The sequence below is a fragment of the Bombus huntii genome, chromosome 18, assembly GCF_024542735.1.
Source record: "Bombus huntii isolate Logan2020A chromosome 18, iyBomHunt1.1, whole genome shotgun sequence".
Classification (NCBI taxonomy): Eukaryota; Metazoa; Arthropoda; class Insecta; order Hymenoptera; family Apidae; genus Bombus; species Bombus huntii.
Genome location: NC_066255.1, coordinates 6,045,488 through 6,069,681, shown reverse-complemented (window position 1 = coordinate 6,069,681; position 24,194 = coordinate 6,045,488). Strand labels below are relative to the sequence as shown.

General features: G+C 39.3%; 1 protein-coding gene and 1 long non-coding RNA gene across 2 annotated transcripts; one reads left to right on the top strand and one right to left on the bottom strand.

Annotated features, from left to right (window-relative positions):
* Window positions 1-2,282: 2,282 nt before the first annotated feature.
* On the bottom strand, window positions 2,283-22,405 carry LOC126875525 (uncharacterized). Its single transcript, XM_050638501.1, has 5 exons — window positions 21,435-22,405; window positions 5,237-5,322; window positions 4,343-4,383; window positions 3,898-3,999; window positions 2,283-2,834 (listed from the first exon to the last, which is right to left on the bottom strand). The coding sequence occupies exons 1-5, from the start codon at window positions 22,382-22,384 to the stop codon at window positions 2,298-2,300; spliced, it is 1,716 nt and encodes a 571-aa protein (XP_050494458.1). The 5' UTR covers window positions 22,385-22,405; the 3' UTR covers window positions 2,283-2,297.
* Window positions 22,389-23,967, top strand: LOC126875537 (uncharacterized). The gene is made up of 3 exons (XR_007693534.1): window positions 22,389-22,483; window positions 22,627-23,657; window positions 23,759-23,967. It is a non-coding gene; the product is annotated as an uncharacterized LOC126875537 (long non-coding RNA).
* The last annotated feature ends 227 nt before the right edge of the window (window positions 23,968-24,194 follow it).

Genomic DNA, 24,194 nt, shown 5'->3' with positions numbered 1-24,194 from the left:
TATTGTGTTTACTGGTTTATTAATTACAAGAAAGTTTGTAAAAGACTGAAGTTTTACGTAAAAAGTACAAATATTCTTTTAACAAAATTAGTCAAATCACATCATTATTTATACATATTGTATATAAATAAAATATGCGGATATATTACTTTACCCTAGAACTAAAATTCAATAATATTGAAGAATCTTATTTATTCAGATTTTGTACATTATCGCTTCTAACCTCGGATAATAGAACAACAAATTAAATATTTTTAAACAAAAAAACTTTGTTCCTTTGTTTGATTTCCCTTGCTCGCGTTTCTTAACTACTTAGATATAAAATACTTGCGTTTTCGAAAATTCATACTTCACAAGCTACTAAACGCTTTATCTGTTCAGAATAATTTATTGTTTTCTTAACTAGGTACATACCAAATACATCTATTAAGTTGGTATTTCTCATAATTACCAGTACATAAAGCTAAAACACTTTTGTACTATGCATGTTATACATGGATCTAACAAATAATTTAACTTGTGTATTGTCGTTTGTATATTTTGTTACGTGTAAAATATTCTATTTCTACACTACTTACAAGTTCGATAAAGTGTACATTACACATCGTGAAATTTACATATTTTCACTTGGTTACCCTGCCCAATTCGAATATAATTCAGAACGTATGTGCTATATTTATATATTCTGCATTTGTTTTGTATATTATGTACACTGATCTGATCTTTGTAAACGCGAGTTTTACGATATTAATGAGAAATTTGCCAATTTAATGGAAGTTGTTAATTTTTTCTGGCACGTTTCACGTTAGCAGACATGTTTCTTAAGTTACAGTCGAAAAGTGTTTTTATGTAAAAGAATAGGAATGATCAAGTTATTTTAAGATGACAAGATATTTCACGTCTTCTATTTAAATATAGAGTTAAATTTTAATTCCGTCAATTCGTATATACTCATACATCGAATTTCCTTTTCTCATGTCATTTCTTTTCTTTCATTTCACATTTAATTACAAAGATAAAGTGTAAGTACGTTCCTCATAAAATTAATATCAAATGTCGCAAAATATACAAAAGTAAACTAAGAAGAGGGGACATATTATTACACAAACTGTCGTTCATATTGCATATGTACATATGCAGTATAAAAACAATACTTTTTAGTTTTTAATCTCTTGTTTAAATAATCCTAATATCTAAATTTGTATCGGTCATTGATTCGATATAACTGCGTTTATTGGAAGTAATTAAGCTATAGCCTGCGCACAAGAGAAGAAGGAACAAACACGTATAGTATACACGCTTAAATAACAAAATTAAGTCAGTTTACGTTCAATGTGAACTTGATCAAAGTTCCAGTCTCGAATTATAGAGTTTCTTACTATCAGTTTACAAAATTCGATATTACGATTATGTACCGTATTTGAAAAACATAAAATGCTTTGTTCAATTTTAAATAAAACTAATATTTACCAAAGCGAATACGAAAAAAATGTTATCATCAAACTCAATTTTCAATTATCAAACTTAATCCAGCACAAATACAAATGTTATTCGTGCTTTTTTACTTTTACTACTTTTCAACTCTCTATAGTTCGAGATTTGAGTTCCGCTAACTTTCTTTCTACTGCGCATGCGCAACAGGAAAACTTGAATTACACGTAATAGTAAAAAATTCGAAAATCTTATCCTTTCGTGGCAGCGAAAGTAACCTAGGACTAGAGGTTCCATAACATTAATAATAATAAGGCAATAATATTAATATTAATAATAATGTAATCGAGTACTACTAACAATATTAATAATAATAATAATAGTATGGTAATGGCAAGATACACACGGGTATAAATTAATCATTCCTTTCGTAATATCTACGACGTCTTCGGGATATTCTTTAGAAATTACTTTATTTCTGGTCAATATTCATTAACGAGCAACTTTTCTCTCTGTTTCTTATCACGATTTTTTTCACTTCATCACAATTGTACCGTTAGAAATTATTCAAAACATTGTTAAAATGTCCATGAAATATATGCAATTGCCGTATTGAATAAGCGAGTAATGAAGTTGCTGTTTCACTGAATAAAAGTGAAATCTCCAATGCGTGTGCTCAAGTAAAGATTGGTACATCAATGCCTATTATTCTTAATCAATATTCATCATTTAACAATTAGGACCGAATTTTTACAAACCAACTCTAAACCACGACCCAATTTACAAATAAAAAGATCGATGTGTAAATTAACTATCAACTATTAATCTCCAATCCTATGTGAAGATATAATGTTCGGACCAAATTTCTAAACTAACGTGGACAATTCATGCGGACTGTTGGTGGTTGCTGCGCTACTTAGATCCAATGTGGCAGCCGGAAGACCAGGACTGACGCTGCCGGTTGCTTCCCGTGGCAAATGCTGCGATCTATTTAGCTTATTTCCAGGACTCGGTGGCGATCTATCTGCTGGTGTATCCGGTGGCGTAACCACGTTTCTGTGTCCGCTCACGTTCAGATGATTGTGCGTCGCCGCGATCGGAGCTGGCGATGAGAGCAACAAGGGCGGTGGAGACATTGACACGTGTCGATGATGATGATGGTGATGATAGTGTTGGTACTGTGCAGCTCGGCCGTGCGTTGCGTGGCTGGTATTTAGTTGGTTCGTCACGGGCCCGACTTTCGTTGGGCAGCCAGCATGGTGGATGGTTAACGGGCCACGTAGTTGTTGTTGCTGTTGTAGCTGGTGCTGGTTCTGGTGCTGTTGCAGCTGCTGCTGACGCTGCAGCTGTACCGCCGCTTCGCACTGTTCGCGCGCTAACGCCTTCACGGCATTCGTCTTCTCCTACGAAATAAGAATGATAGGTTAGGTTGTAGTCAGGGGCCATAACAAATTAAAAAAGTTATAATATAAGAATTTACATTTTAGTTGAAATGATTCTAGTTACGAATAAGTATTAAAGATGATTCAAATCTTTTTCGTTACCGATAACCATGGTGAAAACTCTTTTGGATTACTTTCAGCCATTCTCAATCTTATTGTCAATACTACATGCTTGAAGTAGAAGGAGGGGTACAGAGAAAAAGACTTTTTCTCAGCAAATATAATCGTTACTCAATTATTTTGTTCAACAGTTTTACAAATCTCCCAAAAATAAACGAGAATACGAAAATACACTGAATATCGTGTGTATGGTTATTTATAAAATCCCCTTGAAATAGTTACGATCGCGGATCACATAAACAAACGAACCTGTCATTCTACAGAGTATCTTTTTCGGTGAAATTATGCAAACGTAAATGTAACTTCGGTAGAACTCCTCGAGAACTTGTAAGCTTATATCACTCTGACCCAACCAGTCCACTCTAAAGTGTATAATTTATAAAAGGGGATTATATTAATACGCGGAGGATGTGGTAGGTGGTAAGTTTTGCATATGAATGTTCGTTGATACAACGAATGGTTAAATGGAGGTTTTCATGAATGTGATAAGGACTAGATCGAATGTTTTAACACTTATAACTAGAATGCGTATTTTTATACAAGTTTGTAGTTTTACGAACATAATCAAGGAAATAAAATTTTAGTCGAGATTTGTTTTCTTATATACGTATATTTTAGCGCATTTTATGCATTTTGCGCCATTTGCGTACTTTTCAATTTCGCACGAATAAAATAAAGATCAGCAATATAATTATAACGCTTCTTAAAAATGTGAAAAATCCTGGTTTCCTAAAAGCTTGCAATTGATTTCAGAAAAATTTTTATGAACTCTACCAGATAAATTATGGTAACTCTGAAAACAAAATTTCACGATAAAATGATTTCCGAGTAAAATACACATAAAAGATGATTTAGACGTGTTTTAACGTGTTCGTTTTCTTTTTTAATAGCGATATGTTCTTACCCTCTGCCACACGAAGACGTTATGGACCATTGCGCATCCACAAAACACGATGCCAAGGCCTATGAAAACGGATGTAACGATTGCCGGTGTGACACCAATTACCTCTCAGAGAAAAGACATCGACTCCCGACTGTCGGACGCCAACGCCGCGACGCATCTTAGTCCCCATCAGAGATAAGGCCCCAACCCCGACTTTCGGACTCCTTGGAATCCACACCAAACCCCCCAACATCCCCAAGCCAGGGTGTATATAAGCCGAGACTTCACCCAGCCCGGGGAGTTCTCGTTCTAGTTGCTGTTCTTGTACAACACCCCTTTCTCTGTTCAACGTTATTCTACTGTAAGTGCCAAAGTCATAATAAAGTTCGATAAAAGAGAATTAATAGTTGGGCTACGACTCAGCTTTCTTTTCTCTCGCAACCCAAGTATCCATTTTACGTGACACCGGCGTCGAATAAAACTGGATGAATGTATACAATATCATACCTGAAAGCATTGTTAGAGGATCATTATAACACGTATGCCATAACAAGCGGGACAAAGAATCAGCGCAAATACATATTCTCAATACATATAATTCTCGAAGCGTAAACTATATACATATGCTTTTCATTGAAATTTTCAATACTAGTCGCAAATTATTTTTCAATTAATTTATTATTTAAGTCTTTATATATCAATTCTCGACGAATAAATTACTTAAATTATAGAGAATCTATCTTCAGACAATAGAGAATTCAATATTTTTGGTCGTTAAGTAATTTACAAATTTCTAAAACGATTACGTTCGAAGTTTTGGACAGTATTTGAAGTTTCTAACATGGCATTAAAAAAAAATAAATAAATTTTATGATATAATTAAAAAAATATTGTAGTCTATCATAATTTCTATTCCGTCAAATTTATTAAAACACAGTTTTCTTCTGAACAGAGCCAAAATGTCCGTCTTGAATCGAGTTCAACAGCTTAACGATCGATCGAGCGAATGATAGCTGTGTAAACTAGCATGACACAACGTAAACTTTAGATTAGATCTCGATCCATCCACCAGCCGTATTCATGCATGACATGAATATTCTGTTTCAGCTCTTTATAAATTAATCTGTTAAAACTTCCCTAAAAGACGATCATTTTTATTTTTCTAAGAAAAATAATGACTATTCGGCGTTAAAATTAACTTTATTTCCATTGGATTTCTAAACTGATTTCATACACTCAGAGATAGTTCACAGTATCTTTTAGATTCATGCCTGAATTCAAGAAAAATTAAACGTATAACTTATGTACTAGTATCTTTCAAAAGGTTAAAGTTGACAGAATTGAAGGAATTGGTTCTTACCAGTTAGAAAGACGGGAATGCTAATGAAAAACCCTCCGACAGCACATATCCGGCTGATGGATGATTTTTGCAGGTACTTGTTACTCCTGAAACAGACAAAATTTGAAGTGAAAGTCAGTTTCACGATTCTATGATAATTGAGCGAAATATAAATGTTAAGGAAATTCGAGGATTTGGGAATACAAATTATTGACTATATTTCCCACACAACAGTTATACATCTATATTACTCTCTGAAGAACGTCTTGCACGCACGCTGGTCGCCAACCGACTATCCTAGATTCTTCTAACATCTGGCAACAGTCTTTTGTCTCCACTAAGTCCTTGACGCCCTCTAACCCTTACACACACACTCTCGTGTACAGTGTAAATGTATCACTTCCCTAACAATAAAGGAACCAGTTTTTTGTTTAACAGCCAAGAATCTTTCAAAAATTCTACTGTAATTGATACTTCAAATATATTTAGTCAGACAAGGGATAATCATAATCGCAACGTTAATCTTAACTTTAATTCAAGGATCAAACAGTATCATTATACATATAAAAGTAAACATAAAGTCTATCCACATTATTGTTATTATTATTATTATATGTTATTCTATAATTGATTTTTATTTCTTTATTATCAATATTATTCTATTTTCTATAATGATTCAATTATAGATCTTATTTTTTGTCAATCATATTTCACTGAAAAGATCACTTTGAAAATAATCTAATAGTAAAAAATGAAAAATAATCTTTTTCTACCTTGTCTTCATTTTTTACAAACTCTGTCCACCGCCGTAAACCTATTAAATGCATGAAACGACTAAGCAAAGCTGCTTCACATAATTCCCCGCTCACGCAGTGTCAATTAGCTCACGATCGCAAACGATACTGCTAATTTCCAGCGACCACGAACGATTTCACCGTAATTGCCGGTGTGAAATTTACCAATACGTGCTCGAATTGGTCAATAATGGATAGAGCGCTCTTGCACACACTAATCTACCAACAAATAATATTGACTCAATTGAACAACAGCGCATAGATTAACGGACAAACCGCATGTTCCAAACAGATTTACAATCACGGCAGAAAATACATGCCGTTATAGATGTTTCCTGGTCAAGATTAATTTCCACGCGTTAAGAACATTGTAACCGGAATCTAGGAAGAACTAGCACTTCCTGGAATAATACTATTGTGTCCTCGATGAATGTCTCTCCGCAATGCCCTCGAGTGAGTTGTTTTTGTCTTCGGTCGTACGACGTCCGGGATGAGAATTCGGGGAACGGTTTTGCGCTGCTTTAATACTCGCACAACCATCCATCCATGGGACTGCATCTTTTTCGGGGGACCAGTGATTAATCTTTTCCCACTCATTTTCATCTCTAATTTCTCATGAGGCTAAGATTCCTGCATCTTTTACCATAATAATTTATTAATACTATTAATAAATTGAGACAATTTTATACGTCGTATTTTGCGTTATAAGATGACTTGTAATTTGTAAAATTTACCTGTAAAATTCCTTTGTTTGTTTTACCGAAGCAATAGTTGGCATTTCTATACGACAATAAGAATTTGTTAATACTAATAATTTGTACGGTTATCATGTTATCATTCTTCTAATGGATAGTATATTATTGAAACTTTTTTAATATTGAAACGCGATATTTTTTTGGAGAAGAAGTGCATAGTAGTAAAGAGTTGAATTCTACGGACGTAAAAAGTGGACATAACATTTTCTGTACATGGAGTCGCCTGGCCTAAACATTTTATGATTTCCGGGCAAAATACAGACGAATCCAGCGCTGATTTTAAAGTAGCTTCATCCAAATAAGCCACAATAAGAAATTCCCACGAAACAGTTGCGTTCATCCCCTTTCGAGGTCGCCGACCTCTTTGAATGCGTTTCAAGAGCGTCGTACCAATGAAACTTCGAGTTCTAAACTAATTTCTCAGCCTTTTCCGTTAAATTTAACCTTCCGCGTTAGTGTATTTCGGACGAGCTCCTATTTTACGCTTTCGTCGACTTCACCAACGTAACACGCAGCATCCGCAAGTAAAACTGTCTCTTAAATTTGATGTGACACCAATACACGACGAGAAGAATCACAATGCCATTTTTATTCCACTTCGTTAATTTTTCGTCGTAAGGTTTAGCTGTAAATAGGATTAAAAAAATTTAGATTAACGAGGAATTTAAAATTGATCTGTTAAATCAACAATTTCCATTAGTTGTCAATAGATTTTATAAGCCTCAGATTACTGAGAAATTATACACATTGCAAAATATTTACCATTGGTTACCCACGCTACACGTAAATTTGATCAATCTACCAATGCACTAACACTGGAATAAATTTCTATTGCAACATTCCACGCTCCTTTGCCGCACCTTAAACTCCTCGCTAGATTTATTCCACCTTAAAGTGTCACATAACTCCTACGACACCGATATCAAATCTTAAACTCCACCAAATTCCAGAGAAACTTGATTTCGTCGAAAGTAAGAGATTAAACTTAAAAAGCAATTTATTTCATCTTTAAACTATCCCAAACTTCTTAAATATAATTTATATATATAAAATATTATACACTTATTGTGTGCATTATATATTTCAAGAACTTTGCAATAAAAAATAAAACTTATTACATTTAAGATATGGTTATATCGCACAGGCTCGAATATGATAAAGAGGTTAAATAAATGTCTCGAATCTCCGCAACAAACTCACACAAACCACCTAAAACACGTATACACAATGTGCATTCACTACGAACTCGACTCCCATTCCCTGCCAAAATCACAGGCATGCAGAGTCAATTTCACTGCTCGAGCTAGTTGAATAGGGAAGAAGGTCGAGAGCATAGTTGGTAAAGAATCGCGTGCCGCCGCGCCATTAAGATCAAGCCCACGATCTCAACAATAAATATTAGACGGTTCTCTGACCTGCATTTCGCGTGCGACTCGGGACGATTCAAAAACGCGTAAATTTCCCATGAGTCGAATCAAACGTTCGCGATTTATCGCATTTAGGTTATATCGATATTGTCCACGAGTGGAGGCATTCAAACACAGATTGCTTTGTGTCACTCTATCGTAACTGCCCGTAATACATGATAATTTAATTTCGAATTCTTTCGAATATATGCACGTAACGAAAAATTTGTATTGGTTAGTCAATTGCAGACCAACCAGTTGTTAGCCAGTGAAAATAATGTAGATAATAATAGTGAAGAATTAGCTCGAGAAGAGTAAACAAACAAGGCGCCTTAATAAAAGGCACAATGTGGGTCCGCAAAGTGATGGGATTTCGGCGCATGCGCATTGTTTCGCATCAACTTACAATTAGACATGCACGAAAGCTTCATTTCTGCCGCATACATACTTGGATTCGCGTGCATGAAATTCACAAAGTAGGTTATTGCTTGAAAAACAGCTTTAATCGAGCGAAGCTTTTAACCAGACTGAAATCAAGTCTTGGTTTCTTTAGAAATTCAGATGGAATAAGAGAAACCTATTTTATCTGTGGATAAAGGTTAGGCTGCATCGGTTGGCTTATATGACTTTCCGGTGATTTTGAAGGGTAATACGGCGCCGGCGGTCGAGAAGGTAACTTCTCTATTGAACGAGATCTCATTGATCTCGTCTAAGCAGGAAGAGTCTGTCGGCCCTTTGATTTTATACGAGTCTTTCCATTCACGATCGTGCGAGCTGGCTACAGTCGACGACACGGACCCCCGACAAAACTGTCTGAGCCTATTCAAGGCGACGTCAAATAGTTTCACTCGGAGAGATGAATGGAGATAAGAATCACCGGAGCGTCTCTGCGCTTCGATGACAATGATATTTGGTAAATCCTCTTCTTGTTTCTCGTTTTGAAAGAAGGTTGTAAAGAAGAGTGCTACTAGATCGTCTAGGGAAATCACACGGTATATATTGCGTAATGCTATTGATTTATCAAAAATAACAAGAGGTTAAGGAGCTTTGGGAAGGTTGATTCAATTTTTTATAACCTGACATCTCTTTGAACAAATGTCTTAAGAAACGCTTGAATAAAATGTTAAAAAAAATAATAATCTTTTAATGAAATAATCATCTAAAATGAAATCTTTTCCTGTATTTTTAGGCAATAAGATTTACTATATCCTACGCCATAATAAGAATCAAGTTGCTATGAACTGGTATCTCGGAAATTGTAAGAATTCAGAAAATATAAGGAGGCCGGAAGAGGTAAATGAAATCCACAGAAACATTGACCCAACCTCAGCCCAGTTAGCCGACAAACTAAAATATCTCGCTGCCTTTTCTATATTTACGACCAGAACGTGGTCATTAATTGAGTCTAGCGACTGCACCGTAGACGAGTCACTGACCGATGTTGCTTTAATGGATATGCGGAAAATCACGTGTTCCAGGTTCCAGGGATGTAGTTGTTTTCATTTCCGGAGAATACGGTCGACTCGCGTATGTATACCAATCTATCTGAGGATAGGTGTTCGTTAGAATTACTAACTATATTACTTTCAACCTTGTGATTAAAATTTTTAAACGTCACTTAATAGCAATTCAGTCGAGTAAGTACAAACTTTCAAATGTCCTAATTTTCAAATCTTTATATTTTTTAATCTCAAAGATATTTTATTATTTGCCGTAGATCAAGCTTCGTGTTACCGGTACTGTAACATTACAATCCTACGAGAAGCAGAAAATAGTGAAAAAATCTGACCTAATAGATAGTAGTCAATATTCCTTTGACGCGTCTTATGCGAACCGCAGTTAGAGGAAATGCAAATAAGCTCTTGCGAAACGGTTTGCCGCACGACAAGCCTACGAACAACGCCCAATGCAAGTTCGGTGGGAGTTACAGGAAGAGGGACGTCTAAAATCAACTAGGAATCCCTATTCAATCGTCCAATTTTCGATTCCGGCATTGAACTTCCCGAAGAAAATTAAATACAATTCCGACTCGAGATTTAATTTCAGTCTCGTAGCTAATGCAATCTAATCGCGTTTGCAAGGCTACGCTTCCGGTCAGAAGCCACGCGCTTCGATCGCGTACTTTCCGCATCGGAAGCGTACGCTTCGGTACTAACCGCGTCGATTTTCAAAGGAATCATTGGACACCGGAAGAAGAAGAAGGAGTAAGAATAAAAGCACGTAAACCGGCAGGAAGTCAATCGAGACAAAATCTATATCGTTGAAAGTCGAAAAAAGACCCGAATTTAGGCTACAGTACATATTCGAATTGAATATATTCAAGGTTTAGATTTTCTTCTCCTGAAAATTATAAACATAAATGAGTCGACAAGCGATCTTGAAAAGCGTCTGTTCCATCTAGATTATGTAAATTGCGTGAATTACCGTTAGCCATAATTCATAATATATCGAAAAAGCGCGCTTCTTCTCAACCACGCTTTCCCCTACCAGCACCGACATTATCGGCAGATCGATAAGTATCAAAATACCACAAAGATATTAATCTCATCTTTCTTCTAACCGCGAAAAAATGCCGCGCAAATGATAAAACAACAGATCAGCCAGAAACATCGAATTCTCCACGCTTCCGACTGCAAGAAGAAAAACAAAGTTATTTGTGTATGATGGAAACGTCTTTGGACGATGCTCTTGTCACAGACGAAATTCGAGCAGCTGTATATAACAAACCGAAATTCCGAACGCCTTATCGCGTGTGACCGCCCGGTCAGCATCCGTTCTCAGCCGCCTGAGTGGCATTCGATCACTCCAGCCGTTCTCCGAATTTTACACTAAGTATAAACAAAACCTTCTCCCACTCCAACGAATGGAAGAATATAAATTCTCCCTTCAAAATCATCCAGTCAGTCTAATAAAAAAATTCTTAACTAATCCAAATATCGAAAGTACATCATCGCGAACCGAAAAAATTGTATAAATTGACTAAAAAATAAAAAGAACTTTATCTCCTTGTCGGAAATTAACAAGTTCCTTACTTTTTACCTTAATTTTACACGACACTCTTAAGCGGTCGAGTGCGCGCGAGAATAGCATCGCGGATCGGCATTTCCACGGTGAGGATTGTAAAATGGTTACGCAGATGATGGATCATACGCATGGACCGTAGAGACTATCGTGAATGATGGATCAGACACACATACGCGTTCTTCGCTCTTCCGATATTCTTCGTAACAACTGCTGCGACCTCGTCATTGGAAACGATCTCGGGAAATTCAATCGAATAGCGAGGAAATTTATAGAAAGCTACAGCTGTGTTCGAGTATTATTCTAGAGAAAAGTGGTTAACTCTATGAGACTAACGATACAATACGTCTCAAGATAACTTTTAGGAAAATGATTGTACCTTTAAAATTCTTTCGACACTTTTCGGTATATTCTTGTCATTGATTCTGAAAGTATTTGATTAATTTGCTGGTTAATAGGAAGTTGGTTAAAACTGAAGTTAGTTAAAGAAATAAGTAAACACGAAACCCGTGGATACTCTAGACATATGATTCTACCTGCACGCGACAAAAATATTCATGATCTGAACAAGGAAAGAAGTGTTGTTAGATTCGCGTCATGCTGCAAATGAAAGATTTACAGCTCGAACCCAATTATCTGTTACATTACATTCTCGGGCACGTGTAGGCTGAACGTCATGATATATGAACACAAGTATAGAAAGAACAACATGGATATTTCGCGCGAAGAAAACGAAGCTTCACATATACAGTGTATAACCACTCGACAGTATTTGCTCACGAAAAATACGAGTTGTTAAAGTCTAACAAAAATTACGTATACAGTGGCAAAGAAGAAAACTGTTATGCCGTTTACTCTTATTTCTAATTGACAGAAAGTCGTCAACGAACAAAGAGCGCTTTTTCTTATTCTCTGTACCTTCGCGATGCAATCACAGAAATTCTCCAAAATGCTTCGTGTCGACTAAACAAAGAAAAAAAAATGGCAGCTGCTAAGAGCAAACTACCTCCGGAATTTTCTTCGTTTCTAAGTGAACCAGGAAGAAAGAAGGGAAGGGTTAATGACGCCGAAACTGAAGGGTGGCCACGGATCGTTTGAAAGGGGCCACGACAACCGTTACGATTCAGTCGCACCTGTTCCTCTTCCTAGGTTACCACGCCGAACCATTGCGCGCTTTTACGAGCGTTCCCGCGATAGTTTCCTGGCACTTGCTCGTCCTTTCAACGAAGGGTCGATCGGTTAATTTAAACTCTCGAAGGCTTTGTCCAGTCGGTAACATCGATAAGCTTAAGTCGAAATACGGATTTCTCGTAAATTCAGAATTTTATTGCCACCAGGATGTATATGGAGGCGACAGATGAAGAACACGATGTAAATTAGATTTCTTGCTTTTATAGAGAAGCAATTTTTAAATTGAACACCAGTCGTCGATCGGTTCTGTAGATCGTTTTTAATAACAAAATAAATTTGGTTAGTCCATAAAGGTTTGTTCGTGTGAATCTTCCCATAGATCATCCGTAACGTAAATACCGCTATAACCGGCTGCAGATACATTTTCCTTGAACATGTGGCGGCACTTGACAGTAAACTTCCCAACAGTTTACGTCGCTTGACGCACGACACAAAGACCCTATACCTGCGGACAAGATGATTGCCAGATGTCGATACATTCGTACCGAATATTTCCAGCTAGCCTAAGGACCGCTATAAATCTTAGGATTTATTTTAGCTAAGGTCCTCCAAAGAGACAAACAGTCTTTGTTTATCAGTCTCGAAGTCGACCACCTACCACGGGGACACACGAGAAATCTGCTATCTCTCACATACGACGCTGCCCGCTAGCAACACCCTCTCAAGGGCAGCTAGCATCCTTTTCCAACGACCAACACGAATTAGCCAATAAACATTAACGTACATTTCCCTCACTTTCCGAACCAAAGCTTTTCTCAACGAATCCGATGCCTTCGCATCCTTAGACACATCCCAACGAGTCTTCCTCCGCAGCAGCATCGCGACAAAAATGTCAGTCTATTACCGCGAGTTACCGCAGTATATCACGATCGTTATACTTACACGGTTCGAGCCGAATAATTATCTAAGCTCTCGACATCTCGTGCAATCATTGTCCGCACTCGCAGCGTATCTCGAATCGTAGCTATCCAAGCTCTATCTAATAACCGCGCATTCGCGAACCGAATACAATCGCGAATCCTGCATCAAGTGTACTCATTGACATTAGAGTGAATAAACATTTATCGTTCAAGAAATCTGAGTTTTCCTTCCGACCCTATCACGACATACCACCTCAAACAAATAAATCAAAATCGTAAAGTATGTTATAAATAAAATCTGACTTCACGAGGTGTTGATCCCTCATAAAAGAAGTCTTCTATATCTCGCAGATGATTCATAACATGATGTCTACTTTAACTTGTTCCTTATACCTCCTTGTCGAAAAAGTTAATAGTTTACAAATTCGAACATTACATATGTGACGGAAGAAAAGAGAGAGAGAGCGTTTCGTCCCGGGACTACCGGTGGACTCGTCAGTAAGGCTATGCCCGGTAGTCCCTGCCTTAGACGTAGAGCGAGTCTCGCTAGGTGCGGTATTTATATATCAATCGCTCGTATATTCGACCACTAGCGAGTTAGACAGACAGACTCGTTGTCGTCGTAGCCCTCTAGTGTTGGCGGTTGGTACCCGCGGCTCGACCTGTCGGCGTCCTATTGATACCGATCCGCCACACAGCCTCCCCCTAGCGCTATAGCGTGACCCCAAAGCTATATAGCGCGATACAAGTTAGAGGGAATGGCTCGTCGTCGATGATGGAAGGCTGATCGTCGTGGGGACGAGGTGGTTGTCTCTCTTTCTCTGACGTGCTGCTGGAGGTGATGCCCATGAACTATTGCAATGGCTACATCACTTCCTTGGCTTGGTCGTCGTCTCGTATCCGGTCACCTTGCTTGGCGTGTTCGTCGTCGGTGGTTGGCTCCTTTCCTGACTCCTTCTCCAGAGGTGCGTGTTCGTCGTCGGTGGTCACCAATGAGGCGGATGAAAAGAGAGAGAGAGTTGTGCGTTTCGTCCCGGGACTACCGGTGGACTTGTCAGTAAGGCTATGCTCGGTAGTCCCTGCCATAGACGTAGAGCGAGTCTCGCTAGGTGCGGTATTTATATCAATCGCTCGTATATTCGACCACTAGCGAGTTAGACAGACAGACTCGTTGTCGTCGTAGCCCTCTAGTGTTGGCGGTTGATACCCGCGGCTCGACCTGTCGGCGTCCTATTGATACCGATCCGCCACACATATCTATATAACATCGGCCATTATATTTGCCAAACCAAATTTGTTTTCTTGTAACATTCTGTGATTAATTAATGCTACAACAAACTTAATATAGAGTGTCACGTGCAAAATTTGCACGATAAATCAGATGACTACGATACAATCTTCAAATACGATCGTATCTTTCGTATACAAATTGATAGTTTCCACCTAACTGACAGATTTTTATACCCTTGGAAAAATAACGTCTTGACGAACAATTCACGCCAATCAACGCCAAGAATGAATCACGCAAATTCTACTGGAAGTCCTCTATTCACTTTTTCGATTTATCATCAGCTGCAAACATCAAAATTATCGGCTGGTGATTGGGAATTAATCGAAAAATAAATTACAAGCATTGAGACACGCGAGTGCCCGTTTCTTTCTCTATTTTTCTGTCTGCTTGTTGGAATATTAAGGCGCAGTCACGGCCCGCCAAATTTATTCCCGTTCCGTAGTGCCCTGTGTCGGTGAAAAAATTTGAAATGCCGGATTCGAAGGCGTGGAATGCCAACAGCCACGACAGAGAGCCCTCTTCTCTCTTTCTGGTGGAAAGACGAACGGGTGCACGCGTATGCTCGGACGCTCTGACGCACGAAGAACCGCCCGTGAACAGAAACCAGACACGCGTGTAACGTTAAACCGGGCCGTCGATGAAAAACGAACAAGACTTTCGCGACCGATGGGCGTTTTCAATGACAGATCGAATCGTTCAGTTTCACGGTTCGTTCGGGGTCACAGTAGCGTTCATCTTGGCATAAAAACGCGCTAGAGACGATTTCTCATACATTGGTTAAAGTTGATATGTGTTTCGGCGAATTGTCGTTTGGAAGAGCGATACACCTAAAGAAACGCACATATTCATAAGAATCTATGTTTCGTATTCTTTGTATCGATATCTTTATTTTTATTGGTCGTATCATGTTCGATGTGATAGTTGGTTTTTTAGCTAGTGAATTAACAAGATTTAATAAGAAATTTAGTACAAATGCTCCATGCGTCGTGTTTGACACGTCGTTGTTAAACTCTCATTTATAGGAAATTCAAAGCTGTATTTTCTCACCCAGCTTAAACCTTACGAACTCTTTTCACGCGTTTCACCCGTCATTGAACGAAACGATGTAAACGTTCATCCATCCACGTCATCCAATTAACCTGTTTCCCCAATAAGTCGAAATCCGCGATCGAAACGTGAGATCGCGAAGAAAAATGCGCGCCTACTTTAGGATCGCGCCATCTAACAACGAAAGAAGAAAACTTCGTGAGCCAGCAACTACTTTGTCCAAAAGTGGCTTTATTCGAAAAGTCTGCTGTTCAGCGTGTTCGCGCCAGCAGCACCAGAGATCCCTTATCACGGACCATTTAAGTAATGAGCCGGCACTTAGCAGCGCCGCTTGTCTTTCATTCTTCTCGTGTCTCTGTGATCGTCGTCGCCGTCGTTGGTGTCGTCGTTGGTGTCGTCGTTGGATCTGTGTCATACTTCGGCTTTTTTTCCTTTCATCCTCGCGTCTCAGACTCGGTAGCGTGGTACGGAAGGAGGGACGGGCACCGAGCTTCGAGTGACAATGAGAAAGCGAAGAGGAACGGCCGTCTACTACTGGGACCCACCATTAAAGTTTGTGCTTCTTTCGGAGTACGTCTGCACACCCCAGGGCTCCTTCTCCTTCGCTAACAATGCCACTTTGCAGACTTCGCAGTTATCTTCAGCCGGACGACCTTCGGCTAAGGCTTCCTAGCTGGCGTGCACCAGAGACACTGACCGAGAACCCTCTTGCTTTTGGTCTTTCGTTGCCAGTTGACTCATTCATAGGGAACACCATTGTCGGAGAATTAGTTTCAGAACGAAGGAGAATTGTTGGTGATCTTTAGTTAATTTAGAGCGGAAGGTTTCGTAATTTGTAATTTGTAGTTTACAACAGAAATTCCTATTGTTTATTAGGGAACTTATGCCGCAGTTCCTTACATTTGAGGGAGGTCTGTGGTAGAAATTTTTATGGTAGAAAAATATCGTAGGAGTCAGCCTCCATTATTAATAATACGGATACAGCTGTGCATATTTTACTTTGTAATTTTAACACGAAAATATCCAGTGATCTTCGGAGTATTTGAAAACATTTTGGAAACAATTAATTTGTTAACTGCGGAGTTTATTTCCTTACATTTGGGGAAGGTCTATGGTAGAAATTTTTATGGTAGAAAAATATCGTAGGAGTCAGCCTCCATTATTAATAATACGGATACAGCTGTGCATCTTTTACTTTGTAATTTTAACACGAAAATATCCAATGATCTTCGGAGTATTTGAAAACATTTTGGAAACAATTAATTTGTTAACTGCGAAGTTTATTTCCTTACATTTGGGGGAGGTCTATGGTAGAAATTTTTATGGTAGAAAAATATCGTAGGAGTCAGCCTCCATTATTAATAATACGGATACAGCTGTGCATCTTTTACTTTGTAATTTTAACACGAAAATATCCAGTGATCTTCGGAGTATTTGAAAACATTTTGGAAACAATTAATTTGTTAACTGCGGAGTTTATTTCCTTACATTTGGGGGAGGTCTATGGTAGAAATTTTTATGGTAGAAAAATATCGTAGGAGTCAGCCTCCATTATTAATAATACGGATACAGTTGTGCATATTTTACTTTGTAATTTTAACACGAAAATATCCAATGATCTTCGGAGTATTTGAAAACATTTTGGAAACAATTAATTTGTTAACTGCGGAGTTTATTTCCTTACATATGGGGGAGAGGTCCATGGTAGAAATTTTTCAGGAGCGCGAGTAACCCGTAAAAATATCGTAGGATAATTAATTGTTAATAATACGGATACAGCTGTGTATATTTTACTTTGTTATTAATTTTAACACGAAAATATCCAACGATTTTCGGAGTATTTGAAAACATTTTGGAAACAATTAATTTTTAACTTTTTAAAGTTTAATTTCAAAAATGCCTCTATGGGGTGAGCAGGTAAAATCAAGCAATAACGAATAAACACGTCGAACGTAGTTAAGTGGTTAAGAGCACAAGAAGACAGTTCTTCGCATACCCGTCGACACTCGGACTATTCCTTCTAGCTAAACAGCTCTCTAGGAGAAAATCGAGCATTCCAATTCAGCAGAATCTTGAATTGTCTGGAAGCCCCGGAGGCAAAGCAGGGGAAACAACCGTTGAGCGAAAGGACGAGGAAAAGAGAGAAAGAAGGGAAACGAGAAGCGTCCGGTGACGTTGCAATTTTAATCGTCCTCCGGTTATCTCTTCTGGGCACACTGCGATAGTGTGACACAACCGGTAATATTAACTTAGCAGACAGCTGTAAAAGTTAGTCGTGGTGATAATGTAGCATAAAGAATGGCTGTGTCCTGTGTCATCGAACGATCGATAAGCCGCTAGTTATCAATGTTCAAGCTAGATCTATTGTTCAGAAAAGAAAACAAAGGATGGTCGACCACAGAAAACGGTACACTTTCTTCCCTAAAGGCCATTCTGCCAGATGTGGTTAATCGAAGCAGTAGCTCAGATGTAAACTGTCCTCTTCTCTTTACTCTTAGTTAACCAATAGTTGGGCGAATCACCAGAAATTTACAACAGGGGCCCCAATCGGTGACCTGGAAATTCTGGGGCCTGAATACCTGTCTAACGAACACCTGTCTACTTCGATCAGTGTTTGCGTTACCGTTGCTTACCACCAGCCAAAATAAATAATTACAAAGCATGATTTAACACTAACTCTACCAGGCCTGGTCAAAAGGCCGTGTTTCAACATTTAATTTAGAATTGTACAGTCATTGTTGTTTCTTCTCTTCTTCTAACTTTATGTAGATTCTTACGTTAACAAAAATTGAGAAATTGATTAGTCGGATAATATAAGAATTTACATAAAGTTGGAGGAAGAAAAGAAACAACGACGAACGCACAATTTCAAATTAAATTTTGAAACCGATCATTTGACCGGGTTTAGCAAGGCTAGCGTTAAGATAATAAATTCGCACTCTTATAAACCGATTTATAGAATACTGCTCCCACTATAGTAAAATGAAATATACTATAAATAGACGAAGAATTTCATATGTTGCTTAAAAACGTTTCTCGCAAAGAACCAATCTTTAATCTAAATATATATATATATCCAAACTCCGGAATATACTCTGCCCGTTCCCAAATCTCATTCTATGCTAATTTCATTATCTGAAATCGCAGTGCACGAGTTTCAAGATCGACAGCTAATTTCGTCCGTGTCCAATCTTCATTATTCTCTTCTTCTCTGTTATTTGTTCTCGAAACAAAAGTTACGATACGTCTCTGTAGTTGCATACATTACAATGTTAACGGCTCGTTCTCCAACATTTCGAACAGCTTGAACAAATCTCGTTCCAATGGCCTGCCAATCAAGCCTAGTTGTGGAATAACGCAACACGCACAATATCAGCCGCATCTTCGTAGTTTGGTACATTAAAATAGTCAGTGGAATATAGTGGCATAGATTTGACTGCGAAATCCTGGGACACTCTATATAAGGAAAGGACCCTATCAAGGGAAGAACAAGATTCGAGTAAAACCTGATCGAACAGTAATATTCGTTGGAAAAACTTGTTAGATGGTAATATTTGCAGGAAAACATCGTCGCACAATTACGGTCACAAGGGAGACATGGTCACACGGTAACATTCGCAAGAAACTTTAATATGCCAATCACGCACAACGTCTGGATGCTTTAAGAAACAATGATCTTTCTATCTGCCGAAGAGCACACGACATTTTCCCACGCGAATCAAACTCGCCACGCGATAAAAGACCGCCACTGGCCAAAAAACTGAGCGAAAGAAAAAGGACGGAATTAAAGAACCAAAGAGAAAACTCAAAACGGCGTGTCCGTTGAGGGTAATCACAGTGTTACGACCGTTCGCGGAGAGACGCGGTCGCGAGGAAAACGCGTCAGCGAGAGGCGTAAATTCTCGCTACGATTCGGTGAATCGACGCCGCGAAGTAGTCGTTCCCCTGTTTCGGTTAAGATAACAGAGGTGGTTAAATGAATATGACACAGCAGAGTAAGTTATATTTCACCGTTTATTCCAACAACTTATAACGAAGACAGTTACGCTGGTGCGTATGTACGAGATGAGTGAGTGACTGATCTACGGGTGTGTATACCCGGTTGAAGGATGTTGACCGTTCGAAGGATGTAAAATCAGTACTGTCTTGGGAGACGATGCTGTCTCGGAGGAAAGCTAAGGATGGGTGTGTCTAGCGCACGGGACCATCGGATTTGTTGGTGACGATTTTAGTTAGGAGAGTGAGGGAATAGGCTTCGTTGTTAATTGGTCACACGAAGGGTCTTAACCGCCCTCGAAAGAAAGTGGTTAGTGGGAGGAAAGTTGCAGCGTACGTGAGAAAAACTAACTTTCCCTTGTCACGCCGTGGTAGACAATAGTCTTTGGAAATTCTTCGGAAACAGACGTTTGTTTGGTTTGAAGGACCTTTACTAGGAAATCTATGAGATTTATGGAAGGTACTTGAGACTGTTGAGGGTACGCAGTGAGTATCCGAAGACATCTGGTTGCCATCTTGCCCGCGGTGTGTGGCCTCGGCTAGGTAGAGTGTTACGCGACGTAACACACAGTGATTTGGCCGACGATTTCGGCCAATCTGCATAACTTAACGCGCGTTTCCATTCGCTAGTAATTAGAGTCGGCGATGCTTACTTTGTCTCGGTCGGCAACGAAAAAGATAAAAAAGAAATCCGATTGACCAACGATAAGGGAACTTCCGAGCAGAAACCACAGATCCCATCTCGAGGAGTATGTATCGTCTTTAACGAGCCTTATTTTCGCTTTCGAGTTGCGTGTCACGGGAGGCGAGCATATCTATATTCCCTTTGTAACTTGATCTGCACTGCACTGTGTGTATTCGATAATATTTTTCGCGAACGTGCGTGCTGAATTTGCTGGGAGAATTATTAGGTAAAACGGAGAATATTGCAATTTCTACACAAAGGGCGTGTCACGATCTTTCAGCTTGGTCACAAATTAATATAGCGTAGTCTATATAAAAAAAAATCTTACTAATAAAATTATTATACGATTTCCTGCGTGCACGACGCTCGAGGAATAAACGAAAGTGTAATTTTCATTTTCAAGGTTCGCGTCATGAAACATACGCATTTACGGATACATCTCACTACACAGTATCGTATTGTGATTGCAGACACGTGTTTGATCAGTAAAAACGGGACACGCGGTCGGTGAACGCTTGCACGTCAAGTACAGGATGTGAATTTTTGCGTTTCGTCCTCCAGGCCGCGTGAGAAGAAACACTAGACAGGCCTCTGATATATCGCACGGGATACGGGACACTGCGTTTGTTCCAGACGCACACAGATAGGCCACGCATGGACGAATGAGAACTTATATTCCGGCACAAGGATAATGATTGAGGATAGCGTCGCCAGATTATAGAAATTAATGGTAATCATCGTTCGACCGCGAATCCCGCGAATTCCCAGCTACCAGGAAAATGCTTATTTTTCTTTTCTTTATCAATACCTAAGTAAGTTTGAAAAGTTACATGTACAACAGCAACAATGTAAATATGGATGCTGTTGACATTTAGGAGGGAAAATGTGGATGACTATGAGAGTCCTCTTTCCATCATATGTATAGTTCGGATTAAAGGATATTTGTATCTCAACGTTTATTTGCACTTTTAGAAGTTTCTCTTTGTGTATTTTGTTTGACTTCCGAATTTTCAAAGATAACAGTATCTTAAGGATACAAACTTTAAACGTATATATTTTTCACACCTTGTTCGACCTTCGGGTTGAGTAAACTACGGATTATGTACAAAGGTATTTAAAGCGTTATGAATCACAGATTTACCCAGCGTGGTATAAAACGAAAACTCTACTCACCAATGTCCTTGATACGAAGTCTTGACGAGTTTCACAGTGAAGAGGAACTGTATAGCGCACATGAGGAGACAGCAGAGGTTTAGGGAGAGGGCGAGTGCGCACAGCGCTAACGTCACCTCGTAGACAATCGTATACTCTTTCGGGCTGATCAGGCTACTCGGCGTCACCGTTAACGGTGAGATCTTCAGCAAGAAGATCAACGAGAGTAGCGCCAGTAACAACGACACTAGACACAATAAACCCAAACTGGTCAACGTCTCTTTCGCGCTAACCTCGTGGTCCTTGTGATTCCTTGACAGGGACGACGACCAGGAAGCGTTCAAGGGGTACGCCGTGGAACCGGGACCGGTTAACTGTCCCCCGGTAGTCGTACCCTGAAGAGCAGGTGCAGGCGAAGGTGTCGCCTGACTGGGTAATCTGGACAGTCTCGAGATATCAAAGCCTCCATTCGCTTTAGGTCTGCTGTCCTGGTGCAGCGGCGCCGGGGATATCACCCCCAATGTAGTCGACAGATTATTATTATTGTTATTGTTATTCCCACCGGCAACAGGACTGACGCTGTTCACAGAATGCTTCGACGTGGACAACGTGGACAGATTAAGAGCGTGCGAGTGATTCAATCGTTGAGAAAGATTGTTCACGCTCAACTGAGAATGATTCAAAGGGTGTCTGTGAGTGGAAGATGGCGTGGTGGCAGCCTGATGCACGTTGGCTCTTTGATGGACCACCGAGTCGTAAACGTCGATTCCCCATCCTTGGCTTCCCCCTGTCGTTCCACGAACGTTGCTGTTTTGGTTGTAATGATGGTGTTGCTGTTGATCCTGTTGGTGACCAGAATGATGGTGGTGGTGGTGGCCGCCGTGCAACGAGCCCGAGCTCGCCTGGTAGTCATTGTGCTGGTGCCTGGAGCCCGCTGACGACGGTTGCCCCGTCAGGATATGCTTCAGCATTACTCGACGCTGGAATGCCTGAGGAAGACTGCGCTTCTTCCTGCTCCTCTACATGGCGCTACGCGGGACTCGCTTCTGAGCACGTCTTTCTCGTTGGAGGTTTCTTCTTTCTTTTCTTTCCCAGTAGAATTTTTACACAATTCTTTCTCTCTTTTATCATTAAATTACCTTTAATTCTTAACGATCTTTAATCTTTGTCTCTTCTTTCCTATATATATATTTTTGTTTACTTTTCTCCGTAGCGAATTTTGTCTTTCTGACGCGGGATTAGGTTCCTGGACTTAGGGAGTTGCTACACGCCAGCTCCACCATGGCGACGGCATTCACTAGGCAGCCTACATAGCCACCTTTCAGCTCACGCTTCGGGATACTTTTTTCGCTGAGATTCTCCGCGATAAGGCATGAAAGCAGAGACCACCGTCTGCGGAGGCATGATTATTCTATTGTTCCTTTTAACGAGTAATCGTTTTACTCGAGTCCTCTTACTAAACCGTAAGTACAAAAGACTATTATACTTAGATAGGTACTTGGTCTCAAGAACCAACTTATTTTGGTCTTTCGATTAAGTTCTTAATTAAATGCTCAATTAGATATTCATAAATATATCTTCATAATATTTCCCTCATCTATTTCTTTGACATTCTAGCAACCTCGTTAAGACGTCCGCCACTTCAACTTCTATCTACAAGTGGCAAAAACTGAAGCTGACCTTCTTCATGGAGAAACATGCCGGAAATGGCATCCGCACGTGTAAATAATTATACTCAGTGTCCAGGTAGTTTTTTCGATCATCCGATAGAAGTCGTTTCTGTTTTTCAGAGTTCGTTCACGCCTCCAGAATGTAAAAATATCCAAGGAAGTACCATTAGGAAGCAATGAAATTCAGAGCTTCTGTGGTTATTCCTTTTTCTGATTGTTTCTTTTCTTTGCCCAAAATGGATGATTTCTATATCAAATTGTTTATTTGTATTTTTTTTTTAATATTCCTTGAGATTTTCAATCAACTCGATTTCGAATTTTTTTACCACCCGATCTTCTGGTTGACGTCGTTAAGAAAGAGGAACGAGTGCACAGGAAGCATGGTCGGCGTGAGCATGATTAGATCCGGTCTGCCCGATGACCTTGCCAGTGATAATAGCGGTTCGTTAAGGTGGTTGCAGTCTTGGTTTGCTTCTGTTTCGATTTCCAGCGAACTCGTCAGCCGGCATGGCTTCCGAGATGCTCCCCCTGAAACAAGTCGAAGGGAAATAATTAATGGACTCTCTGTTCGATTGTACGTGGATGACAAGCTGACCGTAAAAAGAAATATACAAATACGATTAGAAAATATAATCCGAACCCCTTTCGGTTTGATCTGAAGGTTTCTTTTTCTAGATGGAACCAAAGATTCTTATCTGGTTTATGGTGAGCTAAGGAACTCTTTGAAAACAGCATTTATAACTTTCGAAAAAGAGACAGGTATTTCTTGCGCGAACAATTGAATAATTAATTCGTTCTCTAAATATCCTTATCTGTTGTTCCTAAAATACATAATGATTGGAAGCTTCTTACGGGAAGCGCAATCAGCCGCTGATATCATTGAAGTCGAAATGCCATTAAAACCATATTACGATTCGCATGCGACATGCTCCATTCATGAAAACACAAAAGCAATAAACAAGTACAAATCAACGAAATAAATCCTCCGAGAACGAGACGTTACAGGAATTATACCATTGCGAGGATACAAAAGACTTGCTCATGAGCTACTTCCTTCAAGTAGTCGAGCGGTGTATTTTCCGGTCGTTAACTTCCATATAATGGGATATTA

Excerpts from the sequence above, each read along its gene's own strand:
- LOC126875525 (XM_050638501.1), bottom strand. The coding sequence starts at position 22,384 with ATGCTGAAGCATATCCTGACGGGGCAACCGTCGTCAGCGGGCTCCAGG. Across the intron at positions 4,384-5,236 it reads CATTCCCGTCTTTCTAACTG|GTATGATATTGTATACATTC; the intron begins GTAAGAACCAAT and ends CAATGCTTTCAG. Across the intron at positions 2,835-3,897 it reads ACGTCTTCGTGTGGCAGAGG|GAGAAGACGAATGCCGTGAA; the intron begins GTAAGAACATAT and ends CTTATTTCGTAG.